The sequence below is a fragment of the Perna viridis genome, chromosome 12, assembly GCF_037379345.1.
Source record: "Perna viridis isolate PV_CMFRI_1.1 ecotype Kerala chromosome 12, ASM3737934v1, whole genome shotgun sequence".
Lineage (NCBI taxonomy): Eukaryota > Metazoa > Mollusca > Bivalvia > Mytilida > Mytilidae > Perna > Perna viridis.
In genome coordinates, this window is record NC_142456.1 from 14,451,633 (window position 1) to 14,471,894 (window position 20,262).

At 30.8% G+C, this 20,262-nt stretch overlaps 1 protein-coding gene across 1 annotated transcript in view; it reads right to left on the bottom strand.

The window, feature by feature from the left end:
- Window positions 1-398: 398 nt before the first annotated feature.
- Window positions 399-20,262, bottom strand: part of LOC148601321 (ubiquitin conjugation factor E4 B-like) — a 34,108-nt gene continuing 14,244 nt past the window's right edge. Inside the window, exons 15-26 of the mRNA XM_088554603.1 lie at window positions 19,346-19,451; window positions 17,981-18,222; window positions 17,073-17,200; window positions 16,025-16,123; window positions 14,440-14,675; window positions 10,051-10,177; window positions 8,317-8,461; window positions 6,287-6,421; window positions 5,400-5,591; window positions 3,664-3,838; window positions 3,325-3,471; window positions 399-2,714 (exon numbers count right to left, since the gene is read on the bottom strand). Of these exons, the coding sequence (XP_088410729.1) occupies window positions 2,653-2,714; window positions 3,325-3,471; window positions 3,664-3,838; window positions 5,400-5,591; window positions 6,287-6,421; window positions 8,317-8,461; window positions 10,051-10,177; window positions 14,440-14,675; window positions 16,025-16,123; window positions 17,073-17,200; window positions 17,981-18,222; window positions 19,346-19,451 (1,794 nt within the window). The 3' untranslated portion in view covers window positions 399-2,652. The remainder of the gene's footprint in view (window positions 2,715-3,324; window positions 3,472-3,663; window positions 3,839-5,399; window positions 5,592-6,286; window positions 6,422-8,316; window positions 8,462-10,050; window positions 10,178-14,439; window positions 14,676-16,024; window positions 16,124-17,072; window positions 17,201-17,980; window positions 18,223-19,345; window positions 19,452-20,262) is intronic.

Below are 20,262 nucleotides of genomic sequence, written 5' to 3' on the forward strand. Positions count from 1 at the left end.
TTCAAATTACATTGAATTTGATACAAAAGCACTTAAAAGTGTCTTGCTAAGAAAGATTTTCTGATTGTTCTGGGTTTGGTTTACACAGCTTTCACTGTAGTTGGTTTTCTCAACTACCATTACAGAATTGTCATGAGATTATTAAATTTTAAAGCTGACTATTCTAAAATTTTCTTAAAGCTTTCAAATTTTCCCAAATATTGCTCATTCTCATCTTGAAAGCTTGACAGCTCTGAATCTGGTGTATGCAATCATGAATCCATTCCAGAAATGTCACTATATATTCAACAAAAAATAGGGATGCTGTATATTAAAAAAAAGTGGGGCTCTAAAATAAGACATGAAAAGATATTATCCAAACAAACTTCATCACCTATATGACAATAAAACAGAAGAAATCTTGTAAAACATGTTTAATCACAAATAATTCATATTGAAAATATCTACAATTAACTTTCAAATGATCTCACAGTCATTTATCCAAAAAAATTACTTAAAATAAGTCAGTGTTTAAATTCCAAGAGAACAAAAGTAAGGTCTGTTCAATAATGCCAGATCTGATAAATGCCAGTATTTCAATATGTAAATGGTTTCAATTATATAATGATCTTAGCTACTAGTTATAAAATCAGTCAGGACAAGCCAGAAAAAGAAAAATATAACAATATGTACATTTGTTTTTAAAGCAAAGTTGACAAAGTTGTGTCTTGTAACAAAGTTTCTTTATGAATCATATAGTGTTGAAAACAAATTGATGGAGACATTATGATCCATCAAATTACCAGTAATTTATATACTGTTTACATAAAAATTTTTGCTGTGCGTACTAATTTTTGATATTTTTGTGCTGGACAGATGAACATGAAAAATATACCAGCTAAATTTATTCAATTTTCTACAATGAAACTTGATACCTACACATATTTTCACTCTACAGAATCCATGAAAATTGATATGTTTACAGTAACAGTTTATATTTTGCCTTAATCTTCTGATGCAAGAGTATCCTGAGAATTTAATCATCTCTATATAATTTTGATATTGTTTTTAGTACTTTCATCATACTTCAAAATACTAAAACATTTGATAATAATAAAAAAAAATGGGGCATCTTAATAAATAAACATGAAATTCAACACTTTGTCTACTAGACAAAAATGGAACACTGATATTGTAGTTTCAAAGTTAAGTGTGCTCACTAATATATAGATGAGAAAATAGAAAAAGAAATTTCAATCTTATTCATTTCTGAAATGCTCTCCAATTCAAAAAAATTCTTAGTACAAAGAAATGTACAGACACATATAAAATACAGACATAAAACATAGACAACACAAATATACAAAGGAGCACACTTAAATTCATTGTCATTATATGACAGAAGTAATTATTCAACTTTCAGTCTAAATATAGACAAAAAGATATTACCATATTTTTCTCCTACACATTGCATCTTACTTACAAATTATAACCATGTCGTAAGAGTTAAAGAATTTAGGTGAAATACCCATACAATTTACAATCATTCAAAGAAAATAAATTGATTTTGAAGTTTTGCTTAAGAGTTATTTCCCTTGTTTTGATAGAACATGTTGGATATCTGTAAAATCTAATAAAAGAACTTGTCTCATTATATAGATTGTTTACATAAGGTTAAACTGCAAGATTTTTGTACTTCTACAAAATTCATCAGCTGCATACAAAAATCAAATTCTAGCAACAAATAATTTAGAAACCTATTTTCAATTTTGAATAGTTCGTAAATCTGTGTGGAATAAATATACTAGAACAGATTATTCCAAAGCCATTAACTAAGGCTTTTAAAGCATTAATATATGGCTCAATTTAATGACACATATTTTTCATTTACAGGGTCGTATCAATTACACTTGGAAACTCGTATCAATTAGAATCATAAAATTATTGCACACCATTTACATGTAATATTTATCATACATGTATTATATTTTAGATAATAAACAGGGGATCTATTGGGGTGAAGAAACAAAACGTTGAAATGTATTTTTCTCTATCATTTGATGTCTGTTGAATGGGTATGTTTTGAGAAAAACTTAAAAAAAGCAAAAATTCTATGTTAAAAACTAAATCAGTTTAAATATCTTCATATGAGAAGTCATAGCAAAACCAAATGCTACAATCAAAAGCAAACATTTGCAAGTATGGAAAAATATACCTGTTTTAATCCACAAAAGTATATTCAGAAACTTTAGTATAATTCTGATAGACAGCAAAACAAAATTCACAAAAATACTACATCCTTTTCAAGCAACAAAAAAACCTTGCTATCATAGGTACTTTTGCATTTCAACCATGGATAATCATTGTTGGACTGGTCCAGAATGAGCAGATAACACACAGGAAAGCAGTAAACCATCATAATCACTTCTGCTCTTCACCAGACCCTTCAACAACATAAATACCCAAGACTGAAATAGATCCTTTCCCAAAAATTATAAATGCTATAAAGAGAAATCTATGATGTATGGGACATAACTCATATGGAAGAAATACTGTCAACAATCAATAAATGAACTTGAACACAGTGTTATTGTTGTCATTACAATGAACCCTACATAGGTCAAATCACAGAATGGAACCAAGTTCCTCTCCTCTTTACAAACTATTACACGATCACTGCTTAGGTGCTCTCTTCTCTTTCTTCCATTGTTCTATTCTCTTCTTAAGATCCGTAGCTACAAAATGAGAATTAGTTTCACTTAGTACAAGTTATATTTACACAACAGTCCTCAATTTGCCTCTGGATTCTACCAGTAACACTGTCAGTCAGCATTGCTTGTGTTTATTTATCCAGTACATATATTTAAAAGACAATGAAATGTTTGTTTATGACAAAGTTGTAAAAAATGTGTATTAAATTACTCACAAGGAAAATAAGACAAAGACAAATCCTAAATAACTTTCATTCATGGAGACTAACTTTCATGGTTTAGGGAAAAAACATCAGTACATAGATTCTTGCTTTGACAGCTAAATCATTCAAATGATATAAAATTATCCTTTCATTGGGAACCAAATTTTTTGGTTTTCCAAACCCACGGAAAAAAAACAACAGGAAAATGGGTACACTTTTTGAAGTCATAGAAACAACTTTCTCTCTGCTTTTTCAACAATTAAGGAATTGTCTGTTGAATGGGTCTGTTTGAGATGAACTTACCAGGTTTGAGTTGATCATCTGAAAGAGGTTATTTGATGAATAGGTCTGTTTGAGATGAACTTACCAGGTTTGAGTTGATAATCTGAAAGAGGTTATTTGATGAATGGGTTTCTTTGAGATAAACTTACCAGGTTTGAGTTGATCTTCAGTAAGAGGTTGTCTGTTGAACGGATCAGTTTGAGAGTTTAATAAATGCCTCAGAATAATGGATTTTTCCATCACAGTTCCACTGGGTAATATCACAGGGTCTTCAAGCAAGGTATCCATCAATGGATCTATAAAAAAACATACAACAATTAAAAAAAAAAAAACATATTTATTATCTTTTTTCAGATCATTATTATAAGCATAAATTATAATTATGGTTAAAAAAGAAACCAATTGTTGGGATTAAGGCTAAACTTTAGGGTAAAGTTGCACAAAATTCTTAATGAAAACAGAATACATTTCAGAAGGATATCTGATACCTTTAAATTCATCTGGTATTTCACCATAGTCTGTTTCAGCTAGGTTTTTAGCTCGGACCAACTCCTCTACTTTATCCTGTAGCCTTCTAAACTTATTGATCTCTTGTTCTGTCTTAATCCTGGCCTTTCTCATCCTTGAAATAGCATCGTCAAATAACTCTTTTCTATATGATCTCTGAAAATACATAAGTTCACAGTGTTTTATTTTTCTATACTAATACCGGTACATGCCCTGGTAATTTGGACAAAAAAATGACACCTTGTGTCCCTAACATGATAGTTCTCCTACACAAACTAATGAAAGTTTATCTAGTGATCATAGATATCCCAAATTTTAAATTTATCAAAGTGGAAAAGGGACACAACTCCTGATTTAGAGCGACATCACCAAATATGAAATACAGTTGTATCTTCTAGAACTCTACTTATGTTCATGCCTATGAAAATTTGGTACTCTATATTTTAATTTTAATCTGAAAACCTAAGAAGATCCTATTATCAAAGTGAAAAAGAGCCATACCTCCGAAAAGGTAATTACCAAATAAACCATAAATATACTTCACCTGTAGTCACCAAATTGTATGGGTTGCAGTTACTTACTGTAAAATGATATGCTTTCATGGCAGTTTACACAAGAAGTAGTTGTGACTGTGAACAAGATATTGCACATTACTGAATACTATAAATACCCCTACTCAACCATATCAGTCAAATCCAGTAAAAGGAAACATGGTACAAGTCATCATACATAAGCAATATACCAAATATCTCAAAAGTTGAGAAATCTGTTACTAACTTTTTCATTGTGCATCACCCAGAAAACTACTAAGTCACTCGGTTAACAGATAGTAGATAAGCAATAAATATGGAAAGGAGAGACACAGTACAAGTCATCATGCAATAGCAATATACTATATATCTAAGCATCCTTTCCAATAAAAATCCTCCCACATCTGCAATTTTTATTATGGTAAAATCCGGAAATTTCAGATCTGTTTCGGAAATTTTCATATCAAGTACAGAATCGACTTTTAATTAGTTAACGAATTCGTCTGCGTGCTTGACTGAAAGGTGAAAAAAATATGATGCGAATGAGGCTGTTATTTAACATTGATCATTAAAAACAGAAGTATGTCTTGGAGATAAGGCTCTTATTTCTTGCCATATCCATATTCCAGTAAAATTTTAATGCCATGTGGTACTTTATTTAACTTCTCAACATCCTGTACGTTTTACAGAATTGTTTAATTCGATGAAAAATCTCGAAAAAAAAAAAGAAGAAAACTTGCTTCTGATCTGCCTTCCTCCTGCATCAATTTTTGTTGTTGAAAAGTGGCCTGAGAATCTAGGCATTTTTTTGGTATGGCCTTCACTATTGAGATTGGCGAATTCTGAAAATCTATGAGTTATACTGTAAGAAACTTTTTTTCTAGTTTCCTAAAACAATGAATTTGATATTAAAGTTCAAATTTTTTCCATCTTTAGCATAACATCAAATATCATCTTTTGATGACTTTATAATGGAATTCATACCAATCATCTGCGAAGAATTCACTCACAAGATTATCAGTAATTACACAATAAGTCAAAAGACTGTTATATTCCATTGAAATGAAAGAAATACAAACTACATGATTACCAAATTTGACCTGTAGTCACAAGATTAAAGGACACCATGATAACAGTAATAACATGTACACCACATGAGGTAGTAATGACTGTATATCAATATTTACCTCATCATTAGAGATTGCCTTAGCAAAGTCATCACAGTCCAAGTGTAGGTAGATATCAGTAAGACTGTCCAGCAGTTTTTTCGGTTCCCAGCCATATTTCTCAGGGTTCTTCACCTTTAAGTTTTTACATTTCGGTCCACAGAGCTGCTGTAGATTAAAATTCAACATAGCTGCTAGTCTGTCACCTAGATGCTGTAAACAGAAGAGAAACAAATAAAAAAAAAAAAACAAATGACTAAAGTGAAGTTAAATTATTTTACCAGTTGTAAAATAACAAATTGTATTTAAATGTGAATATAGTTGGTTTTATATGATATAATTTCCTTTTCAACACACTAAAGGCAAGCTTAATCAATCATGGATGAGCTTTATGCACAAATTTTTTCATCAACATGTACATAACCAATGCTAAAATATATTGAAGATCATGTCTGTATGAGTATAATAGGCAAATTAGATGACTGGAAAATATTACTTATAATTACTATTAGCTATAGGAATTACTTTTAAATGTGCAAATAAATGCTTAGGAGTTAAGTTCAAAGAATCTAAGAATCCTTCGCTGATTTTAGTGATTTGATTTTACAGAATCTAAGAATGGTCTTGTGATTTTAGTAGAAAGGTAATTTTACTTACAGAACCTAAGAATGGTTTGGTAATTTTGGAAGAATGATAATTAATCTTACATAATCTAAGAACGGTTTGGTGATTGTAGTGGAGAGGTTATTTTTCTTACAGAATCTAAGAATGGTTCGGTGATATTAGTAGAAAGGTTATTAAACTTACAGAATTTAAGAATGGTTTGGAGATTCCACCAGTGTACAGGTAGTTTAACTTAGACAGTAGGAAAGGTTCATTGATTTTAGAGGAGAAGTAATTTAACTTACAGAATCTAAGAATGGTTCGATGATTTTAGTTGAGAGGTAATGAAACATATCTACAGTTTCTGTAGCAAGGGTCAGGTAAGATCGACATTGTTTCTCGTCCATTGCTAATTGTCGCTGTCTGGATTGCTGCTGCTCCTGCAATCAAACATTAATAGCTAATTAGAAAAAAATTTGTGTTTCAAGAAAATTCTGAAGGGGTTGCATCCACTTGTTCAAAACAGGGTTTGGTTTCATGAAAAATCTTGAAACTGAGATTTTCATAAAATTTGAAACAATCAGCCTGCTTAAATTTTCAATTTGATGATTTTAATAAAATGAGATTTGTTTATGAAACCAGGCCATGTTCAAATAAAACAAATGAGGTACTGGTGGAAGACACATTTTAATGTATACGTAGGTGGTTGTTGGAACTATTGACAAATTGAATGATATATATAAATTGAATGATATACAGTGGATTCCGCTTAATTGCATAGCCTATTTGCCAATAAAAATTATGCAAATAACGGGGCTATTCTTATAACCAAAATTACGATTTTACCGGAAGTGTGAGTTCAGGTAAGACGACGATACTGTGGATCAACCAGGAATATCACTGTTCAACATTTCTGATCTGGTATTTAATTGTTATAGACGTTCTCATTGTATTGTTCTTTCATCAATAAATAATAATATATATTGTGTTCGTCTTGTTTGTTGACCTTCTTTACGTCGTGTGTATTTATAAGTAAAACCACATATTTCTCATCTATAAATAGTCAAGTAATTTCCTGACCTTTCTATGAAAGAAAATCCCATATTTCATATTTCAGCCAGGATTCAGTGTAATATTCATCAATGTTTGCAGTTTGTGGGCTGTCACTGACCTCGATATATTCCTATGAAGTGTGGATAGTATGGGGCACCTTAGGATAGTTGAATTTCATTAGACATTGTACTGAATGATTGATGACTTTTAATTTTCGGTTGATATTTATGCCTAGTAACCCAAGCTCACTAAAAACTGTTTAGCTCATTAAAGAAAATTAAATTTACATTGATAATCATTAGTCGGAAGAATTTAAATAGGGACAAAAAATACCCCAAGCTGCATCAGAAGGTGATGTTTGGCATGTCGTCAAAAGTCATTGTTCACCTAGGTGCTTGTTTATTTTAATGTAATTAGAAATCATTTAAATTGTCTTTTATGTCAATTATGTTTTTAATCCATTATTAACACCTCCTGATTGATGATAATATAGTTTTTACAACAATAAATATGATTGACATATTTATGACCCGAAGGCTTAAAATAGAATTTGGGAAAACCTGTCTTTACCTGGATGAGGCAAAATTCTCTATGCAATAAACGGAAATGCACCTGCAAGGCCTATGCAAATAAGCGATTTTTTCCCTAATAGAATAATAGGAAATGGTTTTGTGCAGGAGAAAATTATGCTAATAACCGAAATATGCAATAAAGCGATATGCGATTAAGTGGAGTCGACTGTATATATATATATAGACTTAGCTTAAATTGCCTCTACTGACAAGTCCCCTGGCATAGTGTACCTTCCCCAGTACCTTATATAGTTTAATGGAACAGCCAAGACATACATCTGTATATAAAGAGTCCAATACCTTGTAAATTCAGAAGTAAGATTCGTCTGTTTATAGGCTCTTATTAATATGAAACAAAGCCTTAAGAGCATTATGCATAGTAATATCAAAGGTGTTTGCTCTTTTACTTCCAACAGGAGCCTGCCGATATTTCATGAAAAATATAACATTGTCTTGCTAATGTGCCAGTGTCAAAACAGGAGATTTCGTCACATACATGAAAATTTCTACCATCTCATTTGAATTTTTAGCTTAAAATCGTAATAAATTACTTCAATTCTTGTCAAAACATGTCAATAAAAAAAAAATCTTTCGCTTTGAGAAAATTTTTGGAAGGACATCTCCAACTTTAGAATTGTCGAAGGTTAACACCTATGAAACAGAATAATTATCCAAACACATGGGAAGATAACATAAACACTATAATATACCTTAGGTTGACTTTCCCATTCTTCTGTGTTTTCCATGGCTTCCTGAATTTCATGGATTCTCTTCAAACAATCCAAACTCTCGTCCAGTAAGAAGGTTGTATCGTTCATAAGCATGTTCACAAACTTCACAAAAGATTTACCCTTCCTGCAGAAATAAATGTAAGAAAAAAGTCATAACATGAACATGTGAATATGACTAAAAGAAATTATAAATGATCAGCCAAGCTTAAGTATATAATAAACTTTTTGCCATGAAATAAGTATGTTTTTTTTTGTTTTTTTTTTAATGTTTAAAGTCATATAATTCTAAAAATCAGGCAACAAAAAAACAAAAGTTACTATATGTAACTTGGTACTGTCCATTTCTCCATATACTGAAATGCAAATAATTCCAACCAAAGAAAAAATGTTTTGATTAAGGACTTAATTTGGACTGGAATTGATTTGGAATTAAATTGAAAGAGCTGTTTTTAATTCTTTACAAAGTTATACATGCATAACTAATTTTGGGACAATTTACGCTTGTTAATAAATTGTTTTGTAGTTCGTGAATCATAAACTGCCATGAAGTTGGTTGTTTTTCATATGAATAGATGGTTATTTTTACATATAAAACATATAAATATGGCTGCAATAAGATGGGTATATACAATTCCAAATGAAAACAAAAATGAAGAAGTTATTTTGTGCATTAATTATTAAATTAAGTCTGAAATGCAAGATTATATTTTGCAGTTTTATGATATTTAAAATTCAATAATGCAAGGTTGTAAACTTAATAAATTGAACCCCTTTCAGACAGACAGTAGAATTTGGTCAGTTTGGACAGGTGTACTATTTATCCAGGTTCAAAATATATCTAAACTGGCACAATGGGAATTCAAAAATTGTCTGGTGTAGACAGGTTTTTGATTAATTCAGGGTTTCGTTTAGACAGGTTTCACTGCATTCCTGAATTTACAATAGTTTAATGATATTTATTGCTCTGTTTAAGAAGAACAATGATTTAAGGTTTTAAGATCTTTCATGCTACAACAATATTAGCAATAAAAATTGATGGGTCAGTGCCCTCATTTTTGAGATACAAGCATTCGAATTTTTTTCTTCATTTTCCATAGGTTTTGTCTTAGTACGTTTTATATATTAAAAATCCCAACAAAATAACGAGGATTTCATGAAAACTTCCCAAATAATATTTTAAGGAGTGTTTAATGATATTATGAAAAGTGGGGGTCACTGGGCAAAATAATATTAATGATATGAGATGGATGAAACCAGAAAAGTCTGAAAATCAGACAAAAACTGCTGAACATGAGCAGCAAACTCCTTTAAAGAGGTAGACCTAGGGTAAGGGACACAACTCTTAAAAATCATTGGAACATTTGTATTCAACATTTTACATCAATCTCGTGTAAGCATCTACTTTAACTTGGATTCTTTTTATTCTGCTTCAAACAAAACCCTGAGAGGCTTTGGTGAAATTGAATATGATACAAACATATCACTGATTTCATGACTTATGTCCCTTACCCTATGTCTACCTCCTAAAGCAGGAATCAGTTACTCAGGGCTCTGTTTTATAGGTTTGGAAGTCTATACAGCTTTCTGTCTACACTGCAACAGTACTGAGGTTACCTATAACCTATAAATCACCATATCCAACCATCTATTTGATAGTATTGTGACCTTTGACATTGGTAACATTGGTAATTAGTAACCTTTAACCTTACTAACCTTGCTTCCTCTATCATTCTGGACTGATGAGCTGGTATACTCCACATGGATTTCAGTATGATGCTTAAGTGATACCTTATAGCAAACTTGTCGTAAAACTCACTGCTAGCTCCAGTAGACTCAATGTCTAAAATGACAGGTAAATCATTGTCACTATTTCATAAACAGGTTTCAAACTGAAGTAAACTTTAATTATAATTAACTCATCTTCAGAAAAATTCCAGTACATTTTATCCTTACATTTACATCACAATAAGGCTAATCTAACTTAAGTACTGTAAACGTATCAATTTTCGCTATTTTCAGTTTCCTCAAGAACATGAAAATTAGTATCCGCAAAAATATATTCAAATTACTAAGTCTTTTGACCGTTGTATTATGGTTTCCACAATTCTGAATAGAAACATTGTTTTGTGTAAGGGTCACATCATTAAATGCAATCAAGTATGAATTTACACATTTAAGTCTACTATAAAAACGTACAAGGTAAAAGCATGTGGGTAATAATTTCTCATTTCATAATCTTATTTACATAATGATTTGTATCAATGGCCATAGAGTACCTGTCACATCAAAGAATACAAATCAATACTGTGCAAACATTCTATTAACAAAAATAAAATGTAAGTATCAAACACACACTACAGGTAATCACTGATAAAAGATAACCATAAAATACACACGCTGATAACTGTCAATAAAAAGTTATTCCGTAAACATACAATTAAAGTGTCAAAAGTTAATCCTTACAATAAGCTACGGCTTGGGCAATTAAGTGAGTTCTTTTAAGATTTAAATAAGAATACACTGTTAGACTAAAATGGCCAGAAAAAACATGTGGACTTGTCAATTTATTTATGTCATATTAACGGCCACTATTAATTTATTTTAATTTATTGAAATGTTAACGGTAACATAACTGATCAAAATTGGAATCACACACTGCTGAGACTATTGAAAAACTTAATTTTTTCAACCTTGAAAACCGTGAATATGTTGACTTTTCAGAAACACGGAAAATTAGCTGTCGCAAAATTAATACGTTTACAGTATATAGTTTTCATAATATGTGTTAGTAATTAAGTTATCTTTAGTACATTGAACCAAAACTTTACTAAACTGACAATAAAAACACTGTGATGCTATTATAAACAAAGAAAGATCAGAAAACAAAAACATGAAGTTGCACTCATGGTTTTGATAGGTATACCCCACTCAAACAGGAAGTTGATATCATATAGCAACGAAATAGCTTACAACAAATGCCCTATCTATATAAAGCTATATACCAAATTTGAAATTACCCGTCAAGTGAGAGCCGAGATTTTTGTGATAAAATTTGAACAGATGGAATGATTGATGAACAGATGGACGAAGTGATTCCAATGTACCATCCATTTGTTGAGTGGAAAAATAATATTGACTTTTCTAAAGCTCAATTTCAGAAACTAGTACAGTGGATTTCGCTTAATTGCATAGCCTATTTGCCAGTAAAAATTATGCAAATAACGGGGCTATTTTATGAAAGAAAATCCCATATTTCATATTTCAGCCAGGATTCAGTGTAATATTCATCAATGTTTGCAGTTCCTGGGCTTTTGAAATGGTCTGTGCATTTTAATTCCTCTGTTCAATCACCGTTGTACACGGATAGTTGTGTATTATACGTGTCATTGACCTCAATATATTCCTATGAAGTGTGGATAGTATGGGGCACCTTAAGGTAGTTGAATTTCATTAGACATTGTACTGAATGAATGATGACTTTTAATTTTCGGTTGATATTTATGCCTAGTAACCCAAGCTCACTAAAAACTGTTCAGCTCATTAAAGAAAATTAAATTTACATTGATAATCATTTGTAGTCGGAAGAATTTAAATAGGGACAAAAAATACCCCAAGCCGAACCCCAAGCCGCATCATAAGGTGATGTTTGGCATGTCGTCAGAAGTCATTGTTCACCTAGGTGCTTGTTTATTTTAATGTAATTAGAAATCATTTAAATTGTCTTTGATCAAAGGTATCAATATCAAATTAGACCAAAGAAATCATAGTATAAAAATTTCTCAGTTAGCAGACGATACTACTCTGTTATGTAGCTCAAAGCAAGAAGTAGAATTTGCTATGAACGAAATTGAAATTTTTGGGTCTTTTTCTGGGTTAAAATTAAATCGAAACAAGACGGAAGGAATATGGGTAGGGAAGTTAAAATCTTGTAAAGATAAAGTTGCAGGAATTAGTTGGACTATAAATCCAGTAAAAACTCTGGGGGTATATTTTGGCTATTGTAGGGAAGAATGTGAAAAATTAAATTGGGAAAATAGAATAAATAAGATGAATAGACTTTTTGATACATGGGGAAAGAGAAACCTAACAATTTTAGGAAAAATTTTAATAACAAAAACACTTGTCTTGCCAATTTTTACATACATAGGGTCCACTTGTATCGTACCAGAAGTGTACATTAAAGAAATAGAAAGTAGATGTTTTAAATTTATATGGGATAATAAACCCGATAAAGTAAAACGAAACACAATTATTGGTAGATATGAAGTAGGGGGATTGCGAATGGTAGACATAAGGAGTTATTTTTGTTCATTGAAAGCCGCGTGGGTGCAAAGATTAGCTATCGGAGAAATTGTAAATTGGAAGGTTATTCCTCATAAATATTTTAATGGTATTGGTACAAATTGGTTAATTTTTATGACGAATAATGATAATAGTATAAAACATAAATATTTTAAAGATATTCCTGGTTTTTACAAAGAAGTATTAAAATGTTGGAATTTATCAGGTGGGGGCAATCAAGAAAAACCTATTACATTCACAGAAATAAGAAAACAAATATTATGGAATAATAAATATATTAAATTTGAAAATAAACCTGTAATTTTTGATAATTGGATTAAAAGTAATATAATTTATATAAATGACATAATAGATGCAAATGGATGCATATCTCAAGAAATCATTTTAAGTAAATTGAAAAACAAATCTAACTGGATAGCAGAAATTCAAACTTTGAAAAAAGCCATACCTTTCGAATGGAAACAATCTTTATCATCAGAAAATTCTGTAAAGAGTGTGGTTCATTTTAAAAGATTTCAAATTTGTTGGAAAAATATAGATATAAATGTAAAAAATATTTCGAACAAGATATTGTATGAATCATTTATAGTTAAAAAATTTGAATCCTCTATTGGAGTAAGCAAATGGTTAAGAATTTTTGATATAAAAGACGTGTTTTTTATGCCAAACATTTATAATTTTATTTTTGGTTATTTACAAGAAAACAAATTGAAGATGTTTCGATGGAAACTTCTACAATTCATAATTCCTAACAGAAAACTATTATGTAAGTGGAAAATAACTCAAAATATTCAGTGCAATTTCTGTAATGAAGACGAAGATTATCTTCACTACTTTATATCCTGTTCGTGCTTAGATAATTTTTGGACAAAAATACAAGAAATTCTTCGTGTATGTAACATGAATTTTGAGATTACTTTAAAACATCTTGTTTTGGGATATAAAATATTTGATGAAACATATTTTTGGTTAAATCTCTTATTAACTATAATAGGTTTTTCTATTTATAAAGCATACTATGTATCTGAACATAGAACCAAACATGTTAATACTTTTGATATCTTTGTTAAAGAATTGAAGACTACAATTAACTCAGTTAATAGTAATTCAAAATTAATATTCATCAAAAATTATGTATCAAACAACTATTAGAAGTGATATTGTATGTTAAGTTGAATGTATTTATGTATTAGTAAATTTATGTTTGAAATATTTTATTTTGACACTTTTTACTACCCTGGGTAACTAGTGATCATGAACAGGGAGCGTCAGAAGGTGCTTGGACTTCTGACGTAAACTGTAACAAGCTTTATTGATAATAAAGAATATTATTTGTTGTTAAAAAAAAAAAAATAAATTGTCTTTTATTTCAATTATGTTTTTAATCCATTATTAACACCTCCTGATTGATGATAATCTAGTTTTTACAACAATGAATATGATTGACATATTTATGACCCGAAGCTTAAAATAGAATTTGGGAAAACCGGTCTTTACCTGGATGAGGTAAAATTCTCTATGCAATAAACTGAAATGCACCTGCAAGGCCTATGCAAATAAGCGATTTTTTCCCTAATAGAATAACAGGAAATGGTTTTGTGCAGGAGAAAATTATGCTAAAAACCGAAATATGCAATAAAGCGATATGCGATTAAGTGGAGTCGACTGTACATCAATTTCAGTTTCAATTTCTATAAAAAAGCAGGTTCCATGCTGAGCGAGACAGATGTGTTAAGCTACAGAAAATATTACCTTAGTGCAGGAAGTTTTTTTTACAACAATACTCAATTTTATTTGTACCTGTATAAAAATTCATAAGAGAGGGAACAAGATGTTGTAGAGCCAGTGGATGCATGAGGAACTTCTCGTTGAGATTCTGACTCCGAGGTTGGACTGCTGGGTTCATCACAAATATCACCTCTACCAGCTTGGCCATTAAGTAAGGATTACCCATATAGTGACTGCTACAAACCAATACAACTAACAGATGTAGAATGCGATCCATCGAGGGGTCATCGGCTATGTGAGGCATGTATCTTTAAATATAAAACGCTCGTTAGATATACACATGTTGTCTTTTCTAACATATGAGCAGCATTACAAAACAGGAAGTGTATAATTCTAGTAATTGAAAGCAAACATTTTTAAATGCAATATACCAAAGTGTTAATTTTGAATATTTTTATTTTGATATCTAATATATAATTCATCAGCATGAGTTCAGGGTCTGACACTAACTTTTCTTGCTATGTAGCCCACATGAATTTCTGATAGATAAATAAGGTATTCATCAGGACTAACAAAATTTAAGAATTAATTAAGGTAGTCCAAAGGACTACCAATCATAATTTCAAGGTAGTCCCCTCTCAAGGTAGGGTGGCACAGAACTACCGTACTACTGTTAGTGTCAAACCCTGTGAATATAGGAATAACCAACACGGTGAGTCTAACATTTAAGTTACCAAAGACAGATGGATCATGATTGGTCAAACTAAAGCAAAACAATTTCTACATGTATCTGTGTTCTCCCACGAATTTTTGGATAGCGCTGTATTCTGCATGCATGACACAATATTAATAGGTGCCTTGTCTTAAAGTGCAACTTGGTATTTTATGTATTATCTAAAAATTCATCTGTGTATTCAAAATGTACTTTGCTGTTAATGTTTATATGGATTATTCATAGGTAAATATTTTTACCATTGCAGTAATTATAACTTTTAATCAGTTTTTTTTATTTTTTTTTTTTATGTTTTGCACAAATATAATAAGTAATTCTTCATGAACATTTCCCCTTATTTATACACACCCAAGGTTCTTCATTGATGTTTTACCTGCAAATCATTGCTGACAGCAGACCCATTGGAAATTACAATTTTCTATTTTTTGGAGGCCTTTTATGAATGAGATATTCACTTTTATTAAGAGCATTCTCTATTAAACTCTTTTTGTAGTCTCTCTGATTTTCAACATATTTATAGATTTAGAATTATCTAACAGGTACATGTACTAGACTACTCTGGTCTTAAAATACATGTTGCCAAATATTCAGGAAGTTATTTAAGGTTGACACTAGTTGTTTTGTTTTTGTTTAAAATGAAGTTTATTCAATGACAGAACTTTCAACAAACCTGTGGAACTATTTTTAGACTTGGGGAATTTTATGGAAGTCAGTAGCGCAGCACTCAAACTCGATAGCGCTGTAAAGTGCAGCGCTTTATAGGCCTGGGGAGAACACTGTATGAATTTGCAAGAAAAAATCATATAAAAAGCTAAAATGATCAGGTGGGTGTCTATAAAACAAGCCTTGGTGACACTATGGAAATAAACATTTTAACAGTTTGGCTTTAACTGATTTTTCCTACACAATGTAGATAAGACTTACTGTAAAATGAACTGTAAAAACTCAGCCAAGTCTTCAATATAGAAATCAGGGAGAGCTGCAAACTGCATAGGTACATCTTCTGGTAATGGTAACTTCACTCTGAAATAAAGAAATATAATAAGAGCAGTATATCATCGTGATTATTCTTATTGATTTAATTGACTCTTTCCCTATAGAAATGGGGCCAGATCCAAGGTTTCTCAGAAAAAGTGGTTGCTAGGACATTATGTTCTATTTTTAGTAACAGTGGCCACATTTTTCAAGGGATCAAAAATCCTCACATCAGTTCTACGCAGGATACCCCAAGGAACATTCATACCAATTTGGGTTCCAATTGGTCAAGAAGTGTCAGAGGAGAAGAGTTTTGAAAAATTATTAACGAAGACGATGGCAGACACCAAGTGATGGCAATAGCTTACATGGCTTTAAGACCCATTACTGAGAAAAAAAAAGACAGCCATAAAAAAGACATTGTGTCATGTATCTTATAATCTTATTAGTTCCTTATAATAACTTCTCCACCATACTACTACATGTACTTTGATGATATCATCAGTCACTAAAATCAAAAAGGAATTTCGTTGAAAAGTAATGATACATACATACATAAATATAAAATCCTGTGTTAATAATGTGAATGTTTTTGTGAGTATAAACCTCAATCAGTTGATTATACATGTACCACAGTTTTTTAAATTTTTTTTCTATTAAAATGTATCTATTCACACTCGACATTCTGACCCAGAACTGTTAGGAGCAGCTTCTTTCAGCTATGTGTGTGAGTTATTAGTTATGTTTCGGAGGCGTTTCATAAGCTGATTAAATTTTTATAAGAGTAATCAAGGGAACCAAGGTTATAGCGGTAATCAATAGAATTTAATCCAGGGACAAAGACCAGACATGGAAAACAGACATACACAACAAAGAAGATAAAGTAACTAAAATCATACCCTATCATAGGTTTGCTCTCTGTTGTAGCATGTATGTAAGCCGATTATTCTTTTTCTTTTTTCTTTGGGCTATTTCCTTTTTCAATTTAGTTTCTTACCCAGAACTTTTAGGATCAGCAACTTTAAGCATGTAATCAGAGTGAAATTCATAGAACTGCAGACATCTTCTCAGGAGAGATTCATCTAAAACAGCTGCATCTGCACACAGCTTGCTTTTATTTAGTCTCTGTAATTCATAATAGAAATTTCATGCTTCAATTGCCAATATGATATTGCACAAAATTTTCAGACACAAAAAAATTTTCTTTCCAAGGAATGATTTACAATATAACCAATTTAGATGATTCCTCTACTTTTTGATTTTTTTTTTAAATATAAGAGCATTCTGCTGTTGCACTGACTTAAAATCAATTTTCAACAAATTTATTAGAATTTGTAGAGCTAGCATAGGGAAAATGCCATTATCATGGAAAAATATAGGAAATATAGGGGAATATAAAATATATAGGAATCTATAGAAAATATAGGGCTGCTTGAAGTCTGCATTGCATTAAGAAATAAGTGCAGGATTTTTTCTAACTGACTAAAACTTTGTATTTTTGATTGGTCTGCTTCAACCTTTTTACATTTAGTAAAGTTCTTTGCCCCTCTGTTCATGTCAAAACTTTTGGCATGTTTTAGTTTTTAATTTACAATGATATCAAACTATTCATTTATCGTAAGTGCGTAAATGAAGGAAAAAACTTTTTTATTACAAAGATCTTTAAATCAAACTGTAACAGGAAAATTTCTTTTCCAAATTCAAAAGAATATTTCAGTGTAGCAGAAATGATAAGTATGCCCAAAAGATAAAAATTAAAGATTCTCAATAGAAATCATATTTTGTGGACATATTGAATCCTCCAGATGGACTTCAGCTTGTATTAATTCAGAACACAGAACAATTCAAATTTCTATAAATTCGAAAAGTTTTCTTGAAATAAAAATCTGAATATCTAAACAATACCTGGACTTGAGATTTCCATTTTTTAAGTAGTTCTTTATTCCTGGCAGCATTCGGAAGTTTACTCCAGATTGGCTCTGTATTCTCTAACTCTTCCACCATTCTGGAGACATCACGTATGGCCCTGAGTCGCTGAAGATATCTCCTGGTAGATGGGACGATAGATAAATGATGGCAGTGTAACGTAAGGAAGAAACACTCTGTAGGGAATTTAGGGTCCTGCCATGGCGGCTTCTTCTGAGATTCTGTAGAATTACATTCAATATATTTCAAATACTGTAAACATATTTGGTCATTTAGACATATCTGCAGGTATCAATTTTCACAGTTATGAAAAATTATATTACTGCAATACAGAGGTGAAAATCAATTTCACAGGTACAATTTTTGAAATTTTCACTCTACCACGAAAATTTGAACACTATGAAATTAACATGTTTACAGGATTCATTTGAAGGATTTGCAAATATAAAGGGATCAGGACAAAAGCCCCCCAAGAGAAATTATTCTATCAATTATGAATAATATTTCTATTAATATTGAAAGAGTAAAATTTGAAATTTAATTTCTACATTGTTAACATTTTAACTTTTTGTTTCTTTTTAAGACAATATTTTATCAATAAAATGATAACTGTTGTCAGATATACACTCTTTTAAAAGGAAATATATCTAAAAACAGTCATTTTGTTTTCTTTTTAAAAAGTGTATTACTGGCAGCTTTTCTTTTTTCATTAATGAAATTCGAATGATTCTGGTAATAAGAAATATAACATCAAATATAAAATGAGTATACCCTTAAAAAAATATATACAGAAATTGAACCATTTTAATACAAACAAAAACTTCCTAAATACATTAAACAGAATAAAAAAATACACACAAAAAACAGATAAACAAAAATAAAATGCAATACCAATATAAAAGGAACAGTCACAACAAAAGAAAGAATAATAAAGAAAAATGCACACAAAAAAACAAACAAAAATAAATAAAAGTAAATATATATATTAACATTAACCTTATTAAAAGATGGGGGGCTTTTGTTTCAGGGGTGGGGGATGGGGGATGGCTTTTGTATGAGGGGCTTATGTCCTAGACCCAATATAAATCATATTTTAAAAACATGTGGTATTTCAACTGGAAGAAATGTATCAATTACCACAGCTGACAATTGTTACAAATTCGGTCAAATGACAATATTCACAGGTATTAACTTAAAGGACTTCCCCCCAAGAAATTAAATGTTTAATACACTGACAAACAGTTTTCATAGGCAGTTTTTGGTGCTATTAAATATACCACAAAAATACATGTACCAAAAATCAATACACCATTAAAATACTATGTGTACATGTAAAGTACTCACTAAGTTCCTCTGTCCATTTATCAGCATCGTTGGGTAGAGCACGTAATCTGGTCTCAGATTTAATACTGATGCGACAACTAGGGTGAAATGGGTAATAAGGGTCAACCTGAAAAAACAAATCAGGTTGTAATATTTCATATGGTATAGACATTCAGTGAATCCTGTCAAATCCAACACAGGGCAAATCCTGTTTCTTGTAAAATATGACAATGTTGAACGACAATCAAAATTTGATTCATTCAAATTTTTTACATCAAATTTTTCATTTGTTGGTAAATCTGAGATCTCATTTTGTTCCAGGGTGTGTATGGTCAAATAAAGTAGTTCTATTTATACATTTTGGATTTCTTCTGATTCATGAAAGTGGTCAGGGTTCACCACTGACTCACTAGGTAGACCACATCATTATTTGATAAATTAAGTACATGTGGTCCTCAAAATTATTTTGTGGTCCTGTCCATAAGACTAATAAAATTTTAAGAATAATCTAAGGTAGCCCAAAAAAATTCCAAGGTAGTCTGCTTCCAAATTAGATGGGCACAGGACTACAAGACCATTGTTATTGTCAAACCCTGATAGCAATGAATGGTGAAATATGTGTTAATTACTGGACTGATACAAAGTTTTTTGCCTACAAAAATGTATGTTACACTACCCCCACCCACCCCTTCATTCCAAAGTTTAAAAATGTATCACCCACAAAATTTAACGGATCATAAATAAAATACAAAACAACATATCATGTCATAACTACATGTACCTACATGTACCTTCAAATCTCTATTAAATTTGTTGCAATAGTCTCAAATGAGTTGATCTTACAAAAGTGTGACAGACAGACAGACCTAAGTGGGATGAGAGATAATGAAGAAACTGATTTTAATAGGCCATCCAAGGTTACAAAATTTTTAAAAAAT